Source organism: Budorcas taxicolor, chromosome 1 (genome assembly GCF_023091745.1).
Source record: "Budorcas taxicolor isolate Tak-1 chromosome 1, Takin1.1, whole genome shotgun sequence".
NCBI classification, from domain to species: Eukaryota; Metazoa; Chordata; class Mammalia; order Artiodactyla; family Bovidae; genus Budorcas; species Budorcas taxicolor.
Genome location: NC_068910.1, coordinates 49,003,698 through 49,023,615, shown reverse-complemented (window position 1 = coordinate 49,023,615; position 19,918 = coordinate 49,003,698). Strand labels below are relative to the sequence as shown.

General features: G+C 49.5%; 1 protein-coding gene across 1 annotated transcript in view; it reads left to right on the top strand.

Annotated features, from left to right (window-relative positions):
* DLEC1 (DLEC1 cilia and flagella associated protein) overlaps positions 1–19,918 on the top strand; it is an 88,312-nt gene that overhangs the window by 46,968 nt on the left and 21,426 nt on the right. The window contains exons 9-19 of the mRNA XM_052641560.1: positions 360–496; positions 2,173–2,265; positions 3,979–4,069; positions 4,665–4,827; positions 5,683–5,875; positions 6,653–6,711; positions 7,304–7,472; positions 7,707–7,800; positions 8,011–8,141; positions 8,252–8,410; positions 11,247–11,386. Coding sequence (XP_052497520.1) covers positions 360–496; positions 2,173–2,265; positions 3,979–4,069; positions 4,665–4,827; positions 5,683–5,875; positions 6,653–6,711; positions 7,304–7,472; positions 7,707–7,800; positions 8,011–8,141; positions 8,252–8,410; positions 11,247–11,386 — 1,429 coding nt within the window. The remainder of the gene's footprint in view (positions 1–359; positions 497–2,172; positions 2,266–3,978; positions 4,070–4,664; positions 4,828–5,682; positions 5,876–6,652; positions 6,712–7,303; positions 7,473–7,706; positions 7,801–8,010; positions 8,142–8,251; positions 8,411–11,246; positions 11,387–19,918) is intronic.

Genomic DNA, 19,918 nt, shown 5'->3' with positions numbered 1-19,918 from the left:
ACCTGCCCGAAGATCCCTCATTCTTCCAGAGTTAGGCCCTGACTGTCCTACTTCCCCAGGGGGAGGCAGACACTGAGCGACACATATCAGGAAAGCAGGCCCCGGCCCAGGTGACCCCAGCCTAGGCGGCACTGGCTCGGGGCATCCTGAGGCCCACGCACGTGGTGTCCTGGGGCACCAACCACTGCCAGGTGGAAGCAGGGGCGGGGCTTGTCCCAGTCCATCCGTCCCCCGCCCCGCCCCGCCCATCCCGCCCCAGCCCCGCCCCCGCCCCCCCCCGCAACAGCCACTCTCAGCTTGGGCCACGCCTTGGGAGAGCCCGGGTTGTTTCTCTTGCCCATCTTCCCCTGTGGCTGCAGTGTCACCTGTGCTGGACTGCGGCTACTGCCTCATTGGGGGCATGAAGATAACCAGATTCATCTGCAAAAACGTGGGCTTCAGCGTGGGCAAGTTCTGTATCATGCCTAAGAAGAGCTGGCCACCGCCCAGCTTCAGGGTGAGTGCTCACAGCACCTCCTGGAAAAAAAGCAAGTCCATCGAATGCAGTAACCCCCGAGAGGGACTTGCTCGAGTGCCCCTGGGGCTGGAAACGTAGGGACAGAATTGTAGAGCCGCAGTCCCCTAAGAACCAAGAGGTACAGAGTATACCACTGTAATTCTTGTTATACTCCTAATACCTGTGTGACCCCGGGCAGGTCCCATCACCTCTCCTGTCCTTCAAGGCCTGAACAGGTCTCATCACCTCTTCCGTCCTTCAAGGCCTGTCTTGGATGTCACTATACCCATTCATTCATTCACTGAGTCATTCAGTCAGTCATTATTGTGGCAAATGTTTGACTATAGCAGAGGTCACAAGTTGGAAACTCTTTGGTTGAATTTTGTGGTCGTGTTTATTTGGCACAGGGCCTCAAAACATTTTTGAGCTAACATTGCTTGAAACTGAAAGTGTTAGTCACTCAGTCATGTCTGACTCTTTGCGACCCCAAGGAGCTCATGTGGCTCCTCTGTCCATGGGATTCTCCAGACAAGAATACGGGAGTGGGTTGCCATGCCCTCCTCCAGGGGATCTTCCTGACCCAGGGACTGAACCCGGGTCTCCCACATTGCAGGCAGATTCTTCACCATCTGAGTCAGTAGAGAAATCCAGCATTGCTTAAAAACATATCTTGAGTCAACAATTAAAGATACAGAGATTTCAGGAAGCTCCCTGGCTATCCCGTGGGTAGGGCTCTGCACTTCCACTGCGGGGGCTTGGGTTCGATCCCTGGCGAATCAAGATCCCGCATGCTATGCGGAAAACACACAAAAAAATAGATAACATATAAAAATGTGCGTTTGCACTTTCTCTGAAACACTGGAAGATGTGCAGCCCTGGGCCAGGATCCACTGTGGCCCTGTCAGCTGGAGCTGAGAAGCAGGGCATGTGCACATGCCCGCCCCCGCCCCACCGTTTGCCCAGGCTCCCGCCCAGCCCGCATGCCCCATGGCAGCCCCGTGCTGACAGCACTGACCGTCACGCTCGTGCACACCGTTACCTTTCTCAGAGGAGAGATGCCTTGCTTTCTGTGCATCTCTGGAAACAAGCGATAGATCCAGGAGACCACATGTTCCCTGAGACATTTCACTCATAGCTGCCACGTGCCAGGGACCTGGAGGCACGGGCTTGTGTCCCTGCATGCTCGTGGCTTCCTGTGTAGGCATCGGGGCTGCAGCTCTGCTAACAAGTCAGCAGCTTGCTTCAGGAGCTCACGGCCAGGGCTGGGTTGGGAATGAAGGCAGACGCAGAAGCTGGCACGAGCCACACATTCCCTGGTGCTGCAGTAGGGAAAGGACCGTGCTAGGGAGCCCGCCTCCTGGGGGAGACCTTCCCACACGCCTCCTGCTTTGCGTCTGAAACCCTTGTCAGTGGTCTTGTACCTCCGACCGATAGGCAGCTCTTTGCAGACGCTCTGTGATGTACTCGTCTTTCAACGTCAGAACCCCGTCTGGTGCAGGTTGAGTAAGTGCTTGCTGAATGGCTGCGTCTCAGTTTCTTCATGAACAGGGGACTGGATGATCCATAAGAGCCTTCAAATCACAGCATGGATGTTTGGAGGAGAGACATGGGCCATCTGAGCAAGAGACTTTACGGTTTCTTCCATACTGTTGGGTCATCTTCTGCTTTTCTTTAAGGCCGTTGTCACTATCGGCTTTGTTGAGCAGCCTCCCTTTGGGATCCTGCCGTCGGTGTTTGAGCTGGCTCCAGGGCAGGCCATATTCATGGAGGTAGGTGATGGGACAGTAGCAGGTACTCCCACCTCGTTATGATCGGTTGCCGCTTCCTCATTTGCTTGCTTGATTTCCTTTGCCTCTGTGGGGTTCTTTGTTTTGTTTTGTCTTGTTGGGCTGTGCTGCATGGCTTCTGAGATCTTAGTTCCCCAACCAGGGATTGAACCCAGGCCTTTGGCAGTCAGTGCTGAGTCCTAATCACTGGCCCGCCAGGGAATTCCCACCTTTGTGTTTTCATGACCCAGGTGTCCACTCCCAGGTCCAAGCCTCGGTGGTTTCTATAAATTTTGTTTACTGATTGGGATGTTGTTTGTTAGAAAACTTATTCATACTTCCAAATAAATAGATTCACATGATTAAAAATACAAAATATGCAAATAGATGCATGGTGAAATGTTCCCTCTCCCCCCACTTCCTTGGCCACCCAGAGGCCACAGCCTTACCAGGTCTGGGTGCCCTTGCGAGCGTATGTGATGACTACATAAACACGTGATTGTTTCTTTTCTATGTTTCCATTTCTTCTTCACACAAATCGTTGCCCACTCTATACTCTGTTCCACACCAGGTACTTCCCACACCTCATTTTTTCTAGCTGCATAGTATTCCACTGTGTGTGTGAACTGTAATTAGGTCAGCCATCTCCTGCTGATGGATATGAAGATTATTTCTGATCTCTGGCCATCTCAGGGAATAGCTTATACATACATCACTCTGTCCTACCTGCAGGATACAGTCCTTGTTGTGCATTTGCTGACTTAGGGCCTCTGCCCTTCTAAGTATGGTACATGTTGCCAAAATCCCCACCATTTGGATTAGATTATTTTATGCTTCCAACAATAGTATATGAAGGTGCCTGTTTTCTCATATCTTTGCCAACATAATATGTTATCAAACTTTTAAAAAAATCTGTCATCATGGACGTTTTAAAACATATACAGGGAATTCCTTGGTGGTCCAGTAGTTAGGAGGCTGTGCTTACCTTGCAGGGAGCATGGCTTTGATCCCTGGTTGGGAAACTTAAGGTTCCGCCAGCTTTATGGCTCAGTCAAAATAATAATCATCATAATACTAATAATCTGAAAATGAATAGATATATATGTATATATGTGTGTGTGTGTGTATGTATATATGTTATACACACACACATGTATAACAGAATTATCTTGCCGTACACTTGAAACTAACCTAACATTGTAAGTCAGCTATACTTAAAAGGACAGAAGTCCAACTGGCCAAGCCCCCGCTCCAAAAAAACACCCATATAAAAAAACAGAAGAGTTTAAGGATCACCCAGGTACTCATTACCCAGCTTCAACTTTTCTCAACTCTTGGCCAACCTCATTGCCTTTATATTCCTCCGTCTCTTCCCACCAAACCCTACCCCACTCCTTTAGAGTAGTTTGAAGAAAATTAAGACATCCTGTCACTGCGTTCAAGATCGCTAACTTTCTGCTCTTTGCCAGTAGGAGTCGTGAAACTTTTTCTGGCTGGTTTGCATTTCCATTTTTGATCATGAATGAGGTTAAACATGTTATTTCAGAGCCATTTTTATTTCCGTCTCTGAATTCTCTCCTTATCCCAGAGCCTGGGCTGGACCCCAGGGAGAAGGCCAGGAGGGGAGGCCCAAGGCAGAGGGTGTGGCCGAGGGGAGGAGGTGATGGGGAAGAAGCCCCTTCACGGGAGGCTGCAGGACAATCCTTTCCTCCCCAGGTCCTGTTCCTCCCAACCAGCCTGGGAAAAGCAGAGCAGACCTTTGTCATCGTGTGTGACAACTGCCAGATAAAGGAGCTGGTGACCACAGGTGGGCGTGGTGCGCTCCCGGGGAGGGGAGCGGTGGTGGACTCGGAATGCTGCAGCCTCCGGGCACTGGGCTCCGGTTTGGGGCCTCTTGCTCTGGCCAGACTTTAGAGACCCACGGCAGTGTGGCCCACAGGCCTGTCCCAAGGGGCCCTCTAGTGTGACAGAGATGGAAACCTGGAGGACAATCTTTCATCACGTCACTTTGAAACTCACCTAGACCTTGGGGACCTGCCGGTGACTCACACAGAAACAGCCAGGGCGCCCCTAGGTTTCTGCTGTTAGAAGGGGCATCCTCCTGCGTTTCCTCGGGCGCCCCGTTCCTTCCCGGCACCTGTCTGTCTACCATCCACCCAGTTCACCCAGCAGGCATTAATTGAATGCCCATCACGTGCTAGGTTAGCAGAATCACTTCCTGTTGGTCTGTGACAACGTGACAGTGTGAGTCTGTATGCTGTTGGCTCCGTGTGTGTGCACTTCCTGGGGTCAAGATCGTGGCCAGTCAGTTGCATGTGGATGGTGACCTCGGTCATGTGACAGCCTTCAGCCAGAGTCCTGACTTCAGCCCTCGTGAAACTTTGCTTCCCTAACCTTGTCAGGAGTTGGGCAGCTGGTTGCTCTGGATCTGATCTATATTTCTGGTGAGAAAAGTCAGCCGGAGCCTGGAGAGCTCACAGACTTAACAGCCCAGTACTTCATACGCTTTGAACCTGAAAACCTCCAGTCCACTGCCAGCAAACTGCTGATTATTAGAAACGCCACGTGAGTGATGCCTGTGCGGGACCCCAGGACACACCCTGCTCCCTCCTCACCTGGCCTGACATCCTGAATCTGAGCACAGGATGGGAGGATGCGGATGAGCACTGTGCATCATGGTACTTGCTAGCCACACATGACCATTTAAATGGAAATGAACTAAAATAAAGTGAAACGCTCGCTTCTTCAGTGGCGCCAGCCACACTTGAAGTGCTCAGTGCATGGGTAGCTAGCGGCTGTCGTATTGGAGAGTGTAGATCTGTAAGATCTCCAGCAGTGCAGGGGGTCACACTGAGCAGTGTTGCTCTCGATCCTTGCGTGTTAAGTCACTTCAGTCATGTCCGACTGCAGCCCTAGGGACTGTAGCCTACCAGGCTGCTGTGTCCATGGGACTCTCCAGGCAAGAATACTGGGGTGGGTTGTCGAGCCCATGTCTCTTATGTCTCCTGCATGGGCAGGCAGGTCTTTTACCATTAGCGTCACCTGGGAAGCCCCTCTAGTCTATCCTTAACCAGGAACAGTTTTCCAGAGAATTCCTGCCCGGCCCATGACGGGAACTCTCTCACGTCCCAGGGTCAGACAGCTGAAGGTCTGTGGGTTCAGCTGTCACTGCCATTTATTCTCTGAGCACCCTCTCAGCCTCGCCATTATGCCAGGGCAGACCGCAGGGTGCCTCCTGGCTTACTGTCCTCATGACCCTGGACTTACACAGGCTCTGTTACCTGGCACAAGGAGCAGTTCTCGCCTGCCATCTCCCGCCCCACCCACACCTGCCATCAGCAGCAGGGGGTGGGAGGGCTGGTCGGCAGAGTTGGGCCACGGCCTTGGCTCCACTGCCTACTGTCAGGGTCGCCCCCGCAGGCACGTGGAGCTGGCCTTCCACTGGCAGATCATGAAGCCAAACCTGCGGTCCCTGATGCCCGGAGAAACCTACAGCACAGACAGCATCAAGTACCACCCAGACAGGGAGACGGCCTTCTGCATCACCCCCAAGATGGGCGTCCTCAGCCCCCACACGGACCACGAGTTCATCCTGAGCTTCTCCCCTCAAGAGGTTCAAATGGGGCCATCCTGGTGGCTGCACACGATTGGGTCATGCAGGTTTCACCCTCCGTCCCTGTTCTCTGGTGATGTCGAAGCCACAGCTGTGGAGATCCCCGGTGTCCTGCCAAGGCCAGCGCCTAGCCAAGAGTGGGGCTAGCGGACAGGCTTGGTGTGTGCAGGACGAAGCAGCTCGTCTTGCCTGGCCCCATCCCGCACACCCTGTCCTGAGCAAGTCTGGCCTCACTTCGACTCTAGTGTCTTCCATGTTTCTACTCCATCAAAGGTGTTAGCATTCCTGCCCAGCTCACAGCAGCTTCCAGAAAGTGAGGTGGGGTCCCCCAGGGCAAGGCTCACACAGCCCTCGATTCCCAAAGTGAAGCCCTGTATGTAACAGGCGAGGATGGAGCAGGAGGGGAGTTCCCAGCGGCCCTTGTTGGTAAGACAGCAGGTCTGCCTCTCAGCCTGCCATTCAGCTCCTGATACTGTCTGTCCCAGGAAGGCTTGATGCTTCAGACACATTGAGGGCACTGCCAAGGGCCTTCCCGTCCCCCAGGCCCAGCTGAGGTGGGCATGCCAGTCTTGAGACTGCAGTGGCCCCCAGTCCCTGAGTCAAGGCTCACGTTCTGGCAGCCGCCGTTTCCCCCAGTGTGGGGAGAGGCTGCAGGGAAGCAGTGTTGTGTCTCAGCAAGGTGTCTGTGGCGGCCGGCCCACGGGGAGGATTGCCGCTGTGACTTGACACTTCCCTGGGGCGGGCTTTCGTCTTCAGGGTGCTGTGTTTGTCTTGCAGCCAAGGGATTTTCACAGTGTGCTCCAGATGGTGCTGGAGGAAGTCCCAGAGCCTGTTAGGTGAGCAGGACCCAGGCCCTTGGCTGAGGGGTGGGCACCAGGCCTGCCCTCCCATGGAGGATGCTGGAGGGGGAGGCACCAGGACTGAGTGGATGAGCCCCTGACCCCCAGCAGGCTTTGGCAGGTGAGAGCTCCTTACCTTGCCCTGGCACCAGGCTTGGAGCGGGCTCCACATGCAGGGAACAGCTCTCTGATTGTGCACCCTGGGACCTGGAAACGGTGCCCCGTGCTCACAGTTGCTACCAGTGGCCCCTGGGGGGTGGTGCTAATGGAGGAAGGAGTTGGTGACACCTCTGCCAACTCTTCCCTAAGTGGGCTGTCGCTGGGGGCGGGGGGGGCGGTCCCTGGTCAGCTGCTGGGGAGTTCCAGGCTGGTGCGGCGGCACTGTGGTCCCTGGAAACACAAGGAGGGAGCTTGGTCCTGGCCTGCAGTTGAGCTGCCAGCACAGCTGCTGGCATTCGCTTGTTTCAGGGCATTGCTGACACCTCCAATTTCAGGGGGCTCAGTAGCTGTGGGCAGGGTGTGCTTTCCTTTCACAGGACCAGAGATAGGGGACACGATGACTCTTAGCTCATGGTGGGTTTGTGTTCAGTTTGGACTTGGAAAACCCCAAGGACCCCTCGTACTGCATGGATGATGTGATCGTCCTGGAAATCGAGGTGAAGGGCTCAGTGGAACCTTTCCAGGTTCTCCTAGAACCGTATGCCCTCATCATCCCTGGGGAGAACTATATTGGCATAAACGTGAAGAAGAATTTTAAGGTAGGTGGTTGTCTCTCCCCAGCCTGGACTGGTTGAGATGGTGCTGAACTCGGCACAAGTTCCTGGGCTCAGAGGTCTTTGGCCTGATATGTTACCCACAAACCCTGCTGGTGCTGTCTAGTGGCCAGGAATTAGCTGGGAGGGTTTGGAGAGGACCTTTTGTGAGCCCCAAACCCCTCAATCCTTTAGCAAGTACAGTCTCGCAGGGAGCCCGGCTTGGGGTGTGTCTTTCAGATGTGGAACAACAGCAAGTCAGCCATCACGTACACTTGGGGGAAGATCAGCGACTGTCACATCATTGAGGTGGAGCCCTGCACGGGGACCATCGGTACTTCAGGGACCACAGGGGCGGGCTGGCGGGGGAGCAACAGCTCGTGGTCACAGGAGCCTAGGCAGGAGTTCGAGGCCCTGTGATCAGCTCCAGCCACAGCTCAGCCCTGGCCACGACATGAGGAGGGGCCCGACATCTGGGCCAGCCGCAGAGGGAGCCTGCCGCCCCTGCGCATCTTCCCCCCTCACCTCACCCTTCTTCTCCCAGAGCCCAGCGAGGTCGAAGACTTTGAGTTGAACTTTACCGGGGGTGTCCCTGGCCCGACGAGCCAGAACCTGCTGTGTGAAATCAAAGATTCACCCACGCCCGTGGTGTTGCACATTGAGGCAGCCTTTAAGGTGCCTGTGATGGGGCTGGGTGGCTAGGCGGGCTGGAAACAGGGGCGCCGGGGTAGGGCACCAAGCCCACACCCAGGTGGCCCAGTGACCGGCCCCTCTGGGTGCCTCAGGGGCCGGCCCTGGTCATCGATGTCTCAGCCCTTCAGTTTGGTTTGCTGCGCCTGGGACAGAAGGCCACCAACTTTATCCAGATCCGGAACCTCAGCCAGCTCCCGGCCACATGGGCCATGAAGGAGAGCCAGGTCTCCCTGCAAGAAAGGCAAGAGGACGTAAGTGCTGTGGTGCCACCCCGCCCCCAGGCACAGATTAACCCATGTGATGTGTGAGCCGTGACGCCTTGACTCTGAAGCTGGCACGCTCAGGCTGGGAGAGGAAAAGCCTGCCTGGTGACCTTTGCCTGGCAGTGTCCCCCGACTCCCCATCCTTTCTACCGCAGAGCGGAACCCCAGAGACTGGATTTTCCTGTTCGTCTCTCTGCCTTCTGACACAGAACTAGGACAAGGGTTTCTCCCTCTGTCAGAGTAGCCGGAGTCAGGAAGAAAGTGGGCAGCTGAGTTGGGAGGGAAGCTTCCAAGGCCTCAGGGAAAGGGCAGGCACGCTGCTGGGAGTCCAAGCCTCCCAAGGATCATGCTTGCAGTTCTGAGGACCTGCCACCAGGCGGTGAGCGTGTGACCCAAACCAGAAAGTCTCCGAAAGGAAAATCACGGCCACTAAAATGGCACGCTTCCTTTTTCTCTAAAAATAGAAAATATTAAAAGTGACTAAGTATTTACTGTCAACTTCTAAATTAGGGCATCATGTCTAAATACCGCATTCAGTCCTGAGCAAGCCCAGGCCACACCACCAGCAGGCCCAGGAAATCACTGGCTCACCACAGCCACTCTTCACACGTGGGCGCGGTCGCTGCCTGTGTGAGCCTCTGGCCAGGTTAAGAGGGCCTGACCCTCCCTCTAGCTGCAGCTCACCCAGGGTCCCCTGCTGCCGGCTTTCTTTCCCCTTGAAAGCTATTCCTCTTCACCTGGTAGCCCTGCTTCGCCCCTGCGCACTCTGAAACTGAGAAGTGAAGACAGTTTTGTATCGAGTGGCCGAAACCATTGCCACGGGATCTGCTCCACAGGCTTGGCGTTAATGCTGGATACCCCCAGGGCTCACTGGTCACCCCACCTGGCTCGGGAAACCAGAGGCTGAAACTGGCACAGCGGGGGGCAGGTGTTCTCAGTAACCTTTTATTCAAATGAAACCTTGAACAGAAACCCAAGATGTAGAGTCGAGTATGAACCAGAGGCCCCCTGATCAGGCATCCTGCCTCTCCCCACATCCTACCCCCCAACTCTAGGACTTCTGGGGAGTCCCTGGGATTTCCCAGAGCACAGCTGGAAACTTATGGACCTCAGCCAGCCGCCTCATTGGATAGATATAGAGAGGGTTGGGGGCTTCCCCAGGGCCACACCACTTCTAGGTGGCAGAATCATATCAGATCCCATTTCCCTGATTCCCAGTCTGTGTTTTTCCTCCCACTGGGAAGAATAACTACATTTTATAATTGAAGTAATTATCAATTTCACGGTGTATTGATTTATGTCCAAATTGAAGCTGGTCGCAATCTCTGTATTCTTGTGAGCTCTCCAAATATTGAGAATTGAGGTTTGTTGGCTGTGCCCAAGTCAGGATCCAGAAACCTACCCCCAGACCAAAGCCTGCCCCCACTACATGCACACATGCCTTGGGCTCCATGTGAAAAACAATGAGCAAAGAACGCAAAGGAGCGCTTCCCTTCCCAGCTCTGCTTGGAACCAATGCTCAGGAGAGACAGCTACTTTTCCTGAGGTGTAGGCCAGCCCTTCTCCCCACCCGCCAGTGCCTGGGCAGTGAAACCTCTGCAGCGAGAAAGCACAGGGCCCAAGACAGCACAGCACCGCTGCCCGGGCGGGAGGTGGGCTGGCTCAGGGCAGGGGCTGCCAGGTCACCCTGCAGGCAGGTGCCTTGCGCTCATTCATGGTCTTGGTCTCAAGGAAGAAAGAGACGACAGAGGAGTTATGTTGTTCCTGGTTGTGATCTTTCAATGCCCAGTGATACCGTGCTAGTCACTGTGACCCATCTAGGGGGCCTGGGGCATACAGTCAGGGGCACTGTCGTCCCCGAGCCTTCTCCCTTCCCTTTTAGTGCCTGGTACGGGGCAGGAGGTAGACATGTCAGCTAAACGTGAACTCACTGCAGTGGGGGATTAGGTGAGGGGGTGACCATGTGGGAAAGGGATCACCCAAGTTTACCAAAACCAGACTTGGGTCCTGATCATCCACGTGCAGGAAAGCCGATCTACTGACACTGGGTTGTGGTGAAGGGAAGTGTAGCGTTTATTGTAAGGCGCCAGACAAGGAGAATGTGTGGCTCATGCTCAAAAAGCCCGGAACTCCTGAAGGGTTTCAGCCAAACGTTTTTAAAGACCAGGTGAGGAAAGGGGGTTATAGCATCTGTGGTCAGCTCGTGCACAGTTCTCTGGTTGGTTGATGACAAGGTAGTGTCACAGCGATTAACGTCATCAATTCCCAGGCTCCAGTACATCGAGGGACTATGCGCTCATGGTCTTCAAGTAGTTAACTTCTTCCATTTGGTGGTGGTTTAAGCATCTGTAAAACAACTTAGGAAACGTGCACCAGTTACTCTTTTCTAGGTGTTTCAGAGAGGAACTAAAGCAGAGGATATGAGGGAGGGGTCTGTCCCGAGAAGACACAGTTATAAGCGCAAGGACACATCTGTGGCCACATGGCAGCTTGGGCCCTGCCGCGGTCTGGGGGCTTATCCTTCCTTCCTTGGAGCCGCAGCTCCTGACCCGCACCTGCGCAGTGGGGCGGGCAGACCGCTCAGAGCCACCACTCGGAAGGCGCCTCCCTCTGCCTTCCACCTCCTTTCCTTGGAGACTCACTTTTCATCGACTTCTCATTCTGAGCACTTGCTCACCTGTGCTCCCCTGTCCGCTGTCTTCTTCCGACCCTGGAAGTGCTCAGGGGGCTGGGGGCGCAGCTTGGGGGTGATGCTGGTTGGTCATGGCCAGCCCCCAATTCTGCAGTTCCAAGGGTCCCCACTGCTCACCCTTCTCCGCATCAGGTGTCTCCCTTCGACATCGAGCCATCGAGCGGCCAAGTACAGCCGCTGGGGGAGTGCAGAGTGAGCATCACCTTGGAGGCCCGGCGCTGCCAGCGTCTGCAGACCGTCCTGGAGCTGGAGGTGGTAGACGGGGCCTGGAGGTAAGGGGATGCAGGGAGCCTGTACAACACACGCTGCATATTCACGGCATATTTATTTATATCACGTGTAGTTTCGTGTTTGTAGACGTTTTGGAATTTAAAGGTATTGATAAGACGTTTATAGTATAAAGTTCAGAAATTACAAAAAAGGAAATGAAAATGATCCATAATCTATTACCTGGACATCATTCACTAGTAATATTATGGAGTGTATGTATCCTTCTAGTGTATGTGTGCTAAAGGGATGAAGGGATGTACAGTAATGCAGCCACCTGGGACAGCGTTTTGTTACCTGGTAGAAGGGTGACAGTACTCTCGGTCCAGCATTAGTCCTGGATATAGTTGCAGAGAAACTTAGACGTGTGCAGTGGGAGCCCTGTGCTCATCCTGGAAGGCTCATAGCTGGACTGTTAATGATAGGGAAAAGCTGGAAACAAGAATGTTCATCAGCAGGAGAATGGATGCGAAATAACTGGCAGATTTTTTCTTTTGTTGAGATTCAGTTGACTCGTTACATTGTGTAAGCTTAAGGTGTACAATGTACTGACCTGAGGCTTCCCTGAGGGTCCAGTGGTTAAGACTCCGCACTTGCACTGCCTGGGGCACGAGTTCCATCCCTGGTTGGGGAACTGAGATATCCCACAAGCTGCACAGTGCAGCCAAAAAAAAGAAAAGAAAAAGAAAATACTGACCTGATCCATTTATATGTTTCGGCACGATTGCCACTGAAGTATTAGCTTATACTTCCATCACTTTATGTAATTACATTTTCCTTTTTGTGGTGAGAATAACCAAGTCTCCCAGCAGGTTTGATGTATATAATACAGTATTGTACATAGTCACCATACTTCACATTAGGTCCCCAGGACTTGTTCACATATTAGTTGGAGATTTGTACCCTTAAACAGCATCTCTCCTATTGACCCTGGCCCAGCCCCAGCTGCTGGAAACCACCAGCTCTTTCTTTTGGCTTTTTTAGATTCTAGATATAAGTGAGATTATAGAGAATTTGTCTTTCTCAGACTTACCTCACTTAGCACAATGTCCTCAAGGTCCATCCAGGTTGTTGCAAATGGCAGAATTTCCCTCTTTGTCATGGCTGAATAATATTCCATTGTATGCAAAAACCACTTCATCTTTACCATTCATCTGTTGACAGACACTTAGGGTGCTTCTATACCTTGGCTATTGTGAATAATGCTGCAGTAAACATGGAGTTGCAAATATCTCTTTGATATCCTGTTTTCATTCGCTTTGGATATATACTCAAAAGTGGAATTGCTGGGTCAGATGGTAGTTTGATTTTTAATACTTTGAGGATCCTTCATACCTTTTCTGTTGTGACTGAACCAATTTACATTCCTACCAGTGGTGAACAAGGGTTCCCTTTTCCCCACTTCCTCAGCAACATTTGTTATCTCTTGTCTTACTAAAGATAGCAGTTCTAACAGGTGTGAAGTCAATCTCATTGTGATTTTGATTTGCATTTCCCTGATGCTTAGTGATACTGAGCATCTCTTCATATACCTGTTGGCTATTTGGATGCCTTCTTTCTGAAAATGTCTAGTTCCTCTGCCCATTTTTAAGTTTGAGTTCTTTACCACTGTGCTACCTGGCCTTGGGAAGACACAAAGGTCTAGGCTTATTGAAATAATTTCTTTGATATGCATCTTAATGAATGCAGGAATTCTATCCTGAATCCCACTCAGGATGCACTGTTGGGAACAGGTACAGTGGCTGCTGGCTTGATGGTTGCCACATCCTTTGTTTACTGAAATGGCAGACTGCATTCTTTGTCTTCCACAGTGTACAAATACTTCTCTCACTTGGTAGGTTGCATTTTCATTTCGTTCACTGTTTCTTTTGCTGTGCAGGAGCTTTTTAGTTTGATGTCGTCTCACCTGTCTGTTGGTTTTTATAGGCTATCTGTTTTATTTATTTTGGTGGGGATGCACAGCACGGCCTGTGGTGTGCAGGAGCTTAGGTCCCAAACAGAGGTCGAGCCTGCGCCCCTTGCAGTGGAAGCACAGTCTTCACTGCTGGACTGCTAGGGAAGCCCCTCCCTTGCTCCCTTTTGCTCTTACTGTTTTTTGCTCTTCTTGTTTTTTGTTTGCTCATTTTTGCTCTTACTGTTTTCTGGTACTTTCAGTGTCAGATCCAAAAAAACATTCCTCAAGATGTTGAGGAACTTCTTCCCTGTGTTTTCTTCCAGGTGTTTTATAGTATAAGGATCAGGTCTTATGTTTAAATCTTTGATCAATTTCAAGTTAGTTTTTGTGAGTGGTATAAGATGAGGGTTCAGTTTCATTTTTCTACATGTGGTTATCCACTTTTCCCAGTACCATTTGTTGAAGACAGTGTCCTTTCCCCATTAGGTGTTTTTTTTAAATTGAAGTAATAGTTAATTTACACTGTTGTGTTAATTTCAAGTGTATAGCAAAGTGACTCAGTTATATATATACATATATGTGTGTGTGTATTCTTTTATATATATATATTCTTTTTCAGATTCTTTTCCATTATAGTTTACTACAGAATATTGAGTATAGTTCCTTGTGCTATATATTAGATCCTTGCTGTTTACCTGTTTAATATATAGTACTGTGTATGACCAACCTAGACAGCATATTATAAAGCAGAGACATTACTTTCCCAACAAAGGTCCGTCTAGTCAAGGCTATGATTTTTCCCGTGGTCATGCATGGATGTGAGAGTTGGACTATAAAGAAAGCTGAGTGCTGAAGAATTGATGCTTTTGAACTGTTGTGTTGGAGAAGACTCTTGAGAGTCCCTTGGACTGCAGGAGATCCAACCAGTCCATCCTAAAGGAGGTCAGTCCTGGGTGTTCATTGGAAGGACTAATGTCGAAGCTGAAACTCCAATACTTTGGCCACCTGATGCGAAGAGCTGACTCATTGGAAGAGACCCTGATGCTGGGAAAGATTGAGGGCAAGAGGAGAAGGGGACAACAGAGGATGAGATGGTTGGATGACATCACCAACTCAATGGACATGGGTTTGGGTGGACTCCGGGAGTTGGTGATGGACAGGGAGGCCTGGCGTGCTGCGGTTCATGGGGTCACAAAGAGTCGGGCACGACTGAGCGACTGAACTGAACTGAATTTATCCTCCTCCCCACGCTCCACCCCCACTATCATCTTTGGGAACCATAAATTTGTTTCCTATCTCTGTAAGTCTATTTCTGATTTTATAAGTTCATTTGTATCTTTTTTTTTTTAGATTTTACATATAGGTGATATCATATATTTGTCTTCCTCTGACTGACTTCTCTTAGTGTAATCATCTCTAGGTCCGTCCACATTGTTGCAGATGGCATGCTTTAATTCTTTTACGGCTGAGTAATAGTCCATTGCGTATATACAGCACATCTTCTTCATCCATTCATCTGCCGATGGACATTTACCTTGCCTATTGTAAATGGTGCTGCAGTGAATGTTGGGGGTGCGTGTATCTTTTCAGGTAAGACTTTTCTCAAGATACGTGTCCAGGAGTGGGATTGCTGAATCATATGGTAGCCCTATTTTTATTCTTTAAAGAACCTTCATAATATTTTCCATTGTGGCTACAGCAATTTACATTTCCACCAACGGTATAGGAAGGTTCCCTTTTCTCTACACACTTCCTAGCACTTACTGTTTGTAGACTTTTTGATGATAGCCGTTCTGATGTGAGGTAATACCTCATTGCGGTTTTGATTAGCATTTCTCTAATAATTAGCAACATTGAGCAGCTTTTCATGTACCTGTTGGCCATCTCTGTCTTCCCTGGAGAAATGTCTGTTTAGGGTGTTCTTGGCTTTCTTGTCAAATGTTAGTTGAGTGTATATGTGGTCCCCTTCATGGATCACAGCCTTGTCACACCAAAGGGGCTTGCATAACTCAGTGAAGCTATGAGCCATGCTGTGCAGGGCCACCCAAGACAAGATGTGGCCCCCTGGAGAAGGGAATGGCAAACCACTGCAGTATTAGAGACATAAGAACCCCATGAGCAGATGAAAAGACAAAAAGATACGACACTGAAAGATGAGCCCCTGCGGTTAGAAGGTATCCAGTATGCTATTGGGGAAGATCAGACAGCAATTACTAATAACTTCAAAAAGAATGAAGCAGCTGGGCCAAAGCAGAAGCGACGCTCAGTTGTGAATGTGTGCGGTAGTGAAAGTGAAGTCCAATGCTGTAGAGAACAGTGTTCATAGGAACTTGGAATGTTAGGTCCATAAATCAAGGTAAACTGGATGTCGTCAAGCAGGAGATGGCAAGAGTGAACATCGATATCTTAGGCGTCAGCGAACTAAAATGCGCAGGAATGGGCGAATTTAATTCAGGTAAGCACTTTATCTACTATTGTGGGCAAGAATCCCGTAGGAGAAATGGAGTAGCCCTCATAGTCAACCAAAGAGTCCTAAATTCAGTACTTGGGTGCAGTCTCAGAAACGACAGAATGATCTTGCTTCCTTTCCAAGGCAAATCATTCAGTATCACAGTAATCCAAGTCTGTGCCCCAACCACTAATGCCAAAGAAGCTGAAGTTGAACAGTTCCATGAAGACCTCCTAGAACTAACACCAAAAAAAAGATATCCTCTTCATCATAGGGGATTGAAATGCAAGAGAAGATACCTGGAGTAATAGACACATTTGGCCTTGGAGTACAAAGTGAAGCAGGTTAACGGCTAACAGAGTTTTGTCAAGGGAACATGCTGGTCATAGCAAACACCCTCTTCCAACAATACAAGAGATGACTCTACACGTGGACACCATCAGATGGTCAATACCAAAATCAGATTGATTTTGTTCTTTGCAGTCGAAGATGGAGACGCCCTATACAGTCAGTGAGAAGAAGACCTGGAGCTTCAGATCCAGGTGGCTCAGATCATGTGGCTCAGAGCATGAACTCTTCATTGCAAAATTCAGGCTTAAATTGAAGCATGTAGGGAAAACCACCAGGCCATTCAGGTACGACCTAAATGAGACCCCTTACAATTATACAGTGGAGGTGATGGATAAATTCAAGGAATTAGATCTGGTAGACAGAGTGCCTGAAGAACTATGGATGAAGGTACATACAAGAGGCAGTGACCAAAACCATCCCCAAGAAAAGCAAGAAGCCAAAGTGATTGTCTGAGAAGGCTTTACAGATAGATAAGGAAAGAAGAGAAGCAAAAGGCAAGGGAGAAAGGGAAAGATAAATCTAACTGAATGCAGAGTTCCAGAGAATAGCAAGGAGAGATAAGAAGTCCTTTTTAAATGAACAATGCAAAAAAAAAAAAAAAATAGAGGTAAACAATAGAATAGAAGGGAAAGACTAGAGATCTCGTCAAGAAAATCGGAGAGGTCAAGGGAACATTTCACACAAGAATGGGCACGATAAAGGATAGAAATGGTAAGGATCTAACAGAAGCAGAAGAGGTTAAGAAGAGGTGGCAAGAATATATAGAAAAACTATATAACGATAACCCTTATGCGAGACAGCAAGAGACACAGATGTATAGAACAGTCTTCTGGACTCTGTGGTAGAGGGCGAGGGTGGGATGATTTGCGAGAATGGCATTGAAACATGTGTAATATCATATAAGAAACGAATCGCCAGACCAGGTTTGACACATGAGATGGGAGCTCAGGGCTGGTGCACTGGGATTACCCAGAGGGATGGGATGGGGAGGGAGGTGGGAGGGGGGTTCAGGATGGGGAACACGTGTACACCTGTGGCGGATTCATGTCAATGTATGACAAAACCTATACAATATTGTAAAATAAAGCAACTAAAAAAAAAACTACATAAAAAAGGTCTTAATGACCCAAATAACCACAGTGATGTAGTCACTCACCTAGAGCTGTACTTCCTGGAGTGTGAAGTTCATTGGGCCTTAGGAAGCATTACTACAGACAAAGCTAGTGGAGGGGATGGAATTCCAGCTGAGCTATTTAAAATCCTAAAAAAATGGTGCTGTTAAAGTGCTGCACTCAATATGCCAGCAAATTTGGAAAACTCAGTGACCACAAGACTGGAAAAGGTCAGTTTTCTTTCCATTCCCAAAGAAGGGCAATGCCAAAGAATGTTCAGACTACCATACAAGTGTACTCATTTCACATGCTAGTAAGGTTATGCTCAAAATCCTTCAAGCTAGGCATCAGCAGTACATGAACTGAGAACTTCCACATGTTCAAGCTGGATTTAGAAAAGGCAGAGGAACCAGAGATCCAATTGCCAACATTCATTGGCTCATAGAGAAAACAAGGGAATTCCAGAAAAACATCTGTTTCTGCTTCACTGACTATATGAAAGCCTTTAACTGTGGGTCACAACAAACTGGAAAATTCTTAGAGATGGAAATACCTTACTTGGAGATGCCACCTTACTTGTCTCCTGAGAAACCTGTCTGCTGTTAGAACAGCAGTTAGAACTGGACTTGGAACAACAGAGTGGTTCAAAATTGGGAAAGGAGTATGCCAAGGCTGTATATTGCCACCCTGCCTATTTAACTTCTATGCAGAATACATCATATGAAATGCTGGGCTGGATGAATCACAAGCTGGAGTCAAGATTTCCAGGCAGAATATCAACAACCTCAGATATGTGGATGATACTACTCTAATGGTAGAAAGTGAAGAGGATCTAAAGAGCCTCTTGATGAGGGTGAGAGTAGAGTGAAAATGCTGGCTTGAAACTCAACAAAATCTAAGATCATGGTATCCAGTCTCACCACTTCATGGCAAATAGAAGAGAAAATAGTGGAATGAGTAACAGATTTTATTTTCTTCGTGTCCAAAATCACTGTGGATGGTGACTGCAGCCATGAAATTAAACGACATTTTTCTCCTTGGAAGGAAAACTATGAGAAACCTAGACATCATATTAAAAAGCAGAGACATCACTTTGCCAACAAACGTCCATATAGTCAAAGCTATGGTTTTTCCAGTAGTCATGTAGCCATGTGAGAGTTGGACTATAAAGAAGGGTGAGCACTGAAGAATTGCTGCTTTCCAATTGTGGTGCTGGAGAAGACGCTTGAGATATCAAACCAGTCAATCCTAAAGGGAATCTACCCTCAGTATTCATTGGAAGGATTGATGCTGAAGCTCCAACACTTTGGCTGCCTGATGCGATGAGCCAACTCATTGAAAAAGACCCTGATGCTGGGAAAGATTGAAGGCAAAAGGAGAAGCGGGTGACAGAGGAAGAGATGGTTAGATAGCGTCATTGACTCAGTGGACATGAATTTGAGCAAACTTCAGGAGATAATGAAGTACAGGGGAGCCTGGCGTGCTACACAGTACATGGGGTTGCAAAGAGTTGGACACAACTTAGTGGCTGAACAACAGCAACAGAAATAGGTGGCATTTTTAAATGAATGAAATACCATAGTATTCTGGGTGGAACACACTGGAGGTTTTGAAGGCTAGTAATGATATTCCCTCCCTCATGCTCTTCTTCCCTCCCTCCTTCCTTCTTTTCTGATGGAAAATTTCTTATATAAAAATATTAATGATAGTATAATTGAACACTGGTGACCTTGGTCTGGAACGAGTTGTAACGGGGCTTGGGTTCCCAGCCGGAGACTGAGCCCAGGTTGCACTGGTGAAAGCCCCAGATCCTAGCCACTAGAGTGACAAGGGCCCTGGTCCTTCATTTTTGGGAAAAGAATTTCCGCAAAGATGGAAAGTAGTGAAGCAAGTAAAGTATTTAGTAAAAGTACAGTAACTGTACTTACTTACTCCTTGGAAGAAAAGTTATGACCAACCCAGATAGCATATTCAAAAGCAGAGACATTACTTTGCCGACTAAGGTCCATCTAGTCAAGGCTATGGTTTTTCCTGTGGTCATGTATGGATGTGAGAGCTGGACTGTGAAGAAGGCTGAGCACCAAAGAATTGATGCTTTTGAACTGTGGTGTTGGAGAAGACTCTTGAGAGTCCCTTGGACTGCAAGGAGATCCAACCAGTCCATTCTGAAGGAGATCAGCCCTGGGATTTCTTTGGAAGGGATGATGCTAAAGCTGAAAACTCCAGTACTTTGGCCACCTCATGCGAAGAGTTGACTCATTGGAAAAGACTTTGATGCTGGGAGGGATTGGGGGCAGGAGGAGAAGGGGACGACCGAGGATGAGATGGCTGGATGGCATCACTGACTGGATGGATGTGAGTCTGAGTGAACTCCGGGAGCTGGTGATGGACAGGGAGGCCTGGTGTGCTGTGATCCATGGGGTCTCAAAGAGTCGGACACGACTGAGCGACAGAACTGAACTGACAGTTCGTGTGGATAGACACAAGGGCAGACTCAGAGGGAGAGTCCCGAGTTGCTGAGTCGTGCCCTCATGATGACTTGAGTTACTTTTATGGGGCGTTTCTTCTGGGTTTCCTGGGGCCGATCATGCTGATGTGCCTGGTTCACATCTGCTGTATCTCAGGACCCTTCCATGTGCCTGCACACAACTCTTTGACCTTCAAGGAGCCTTTCTGTGCATGTGTGGCCAGGGAGGTCTCCTGACTTCAGGAATGAGAAATATGTGCTCCG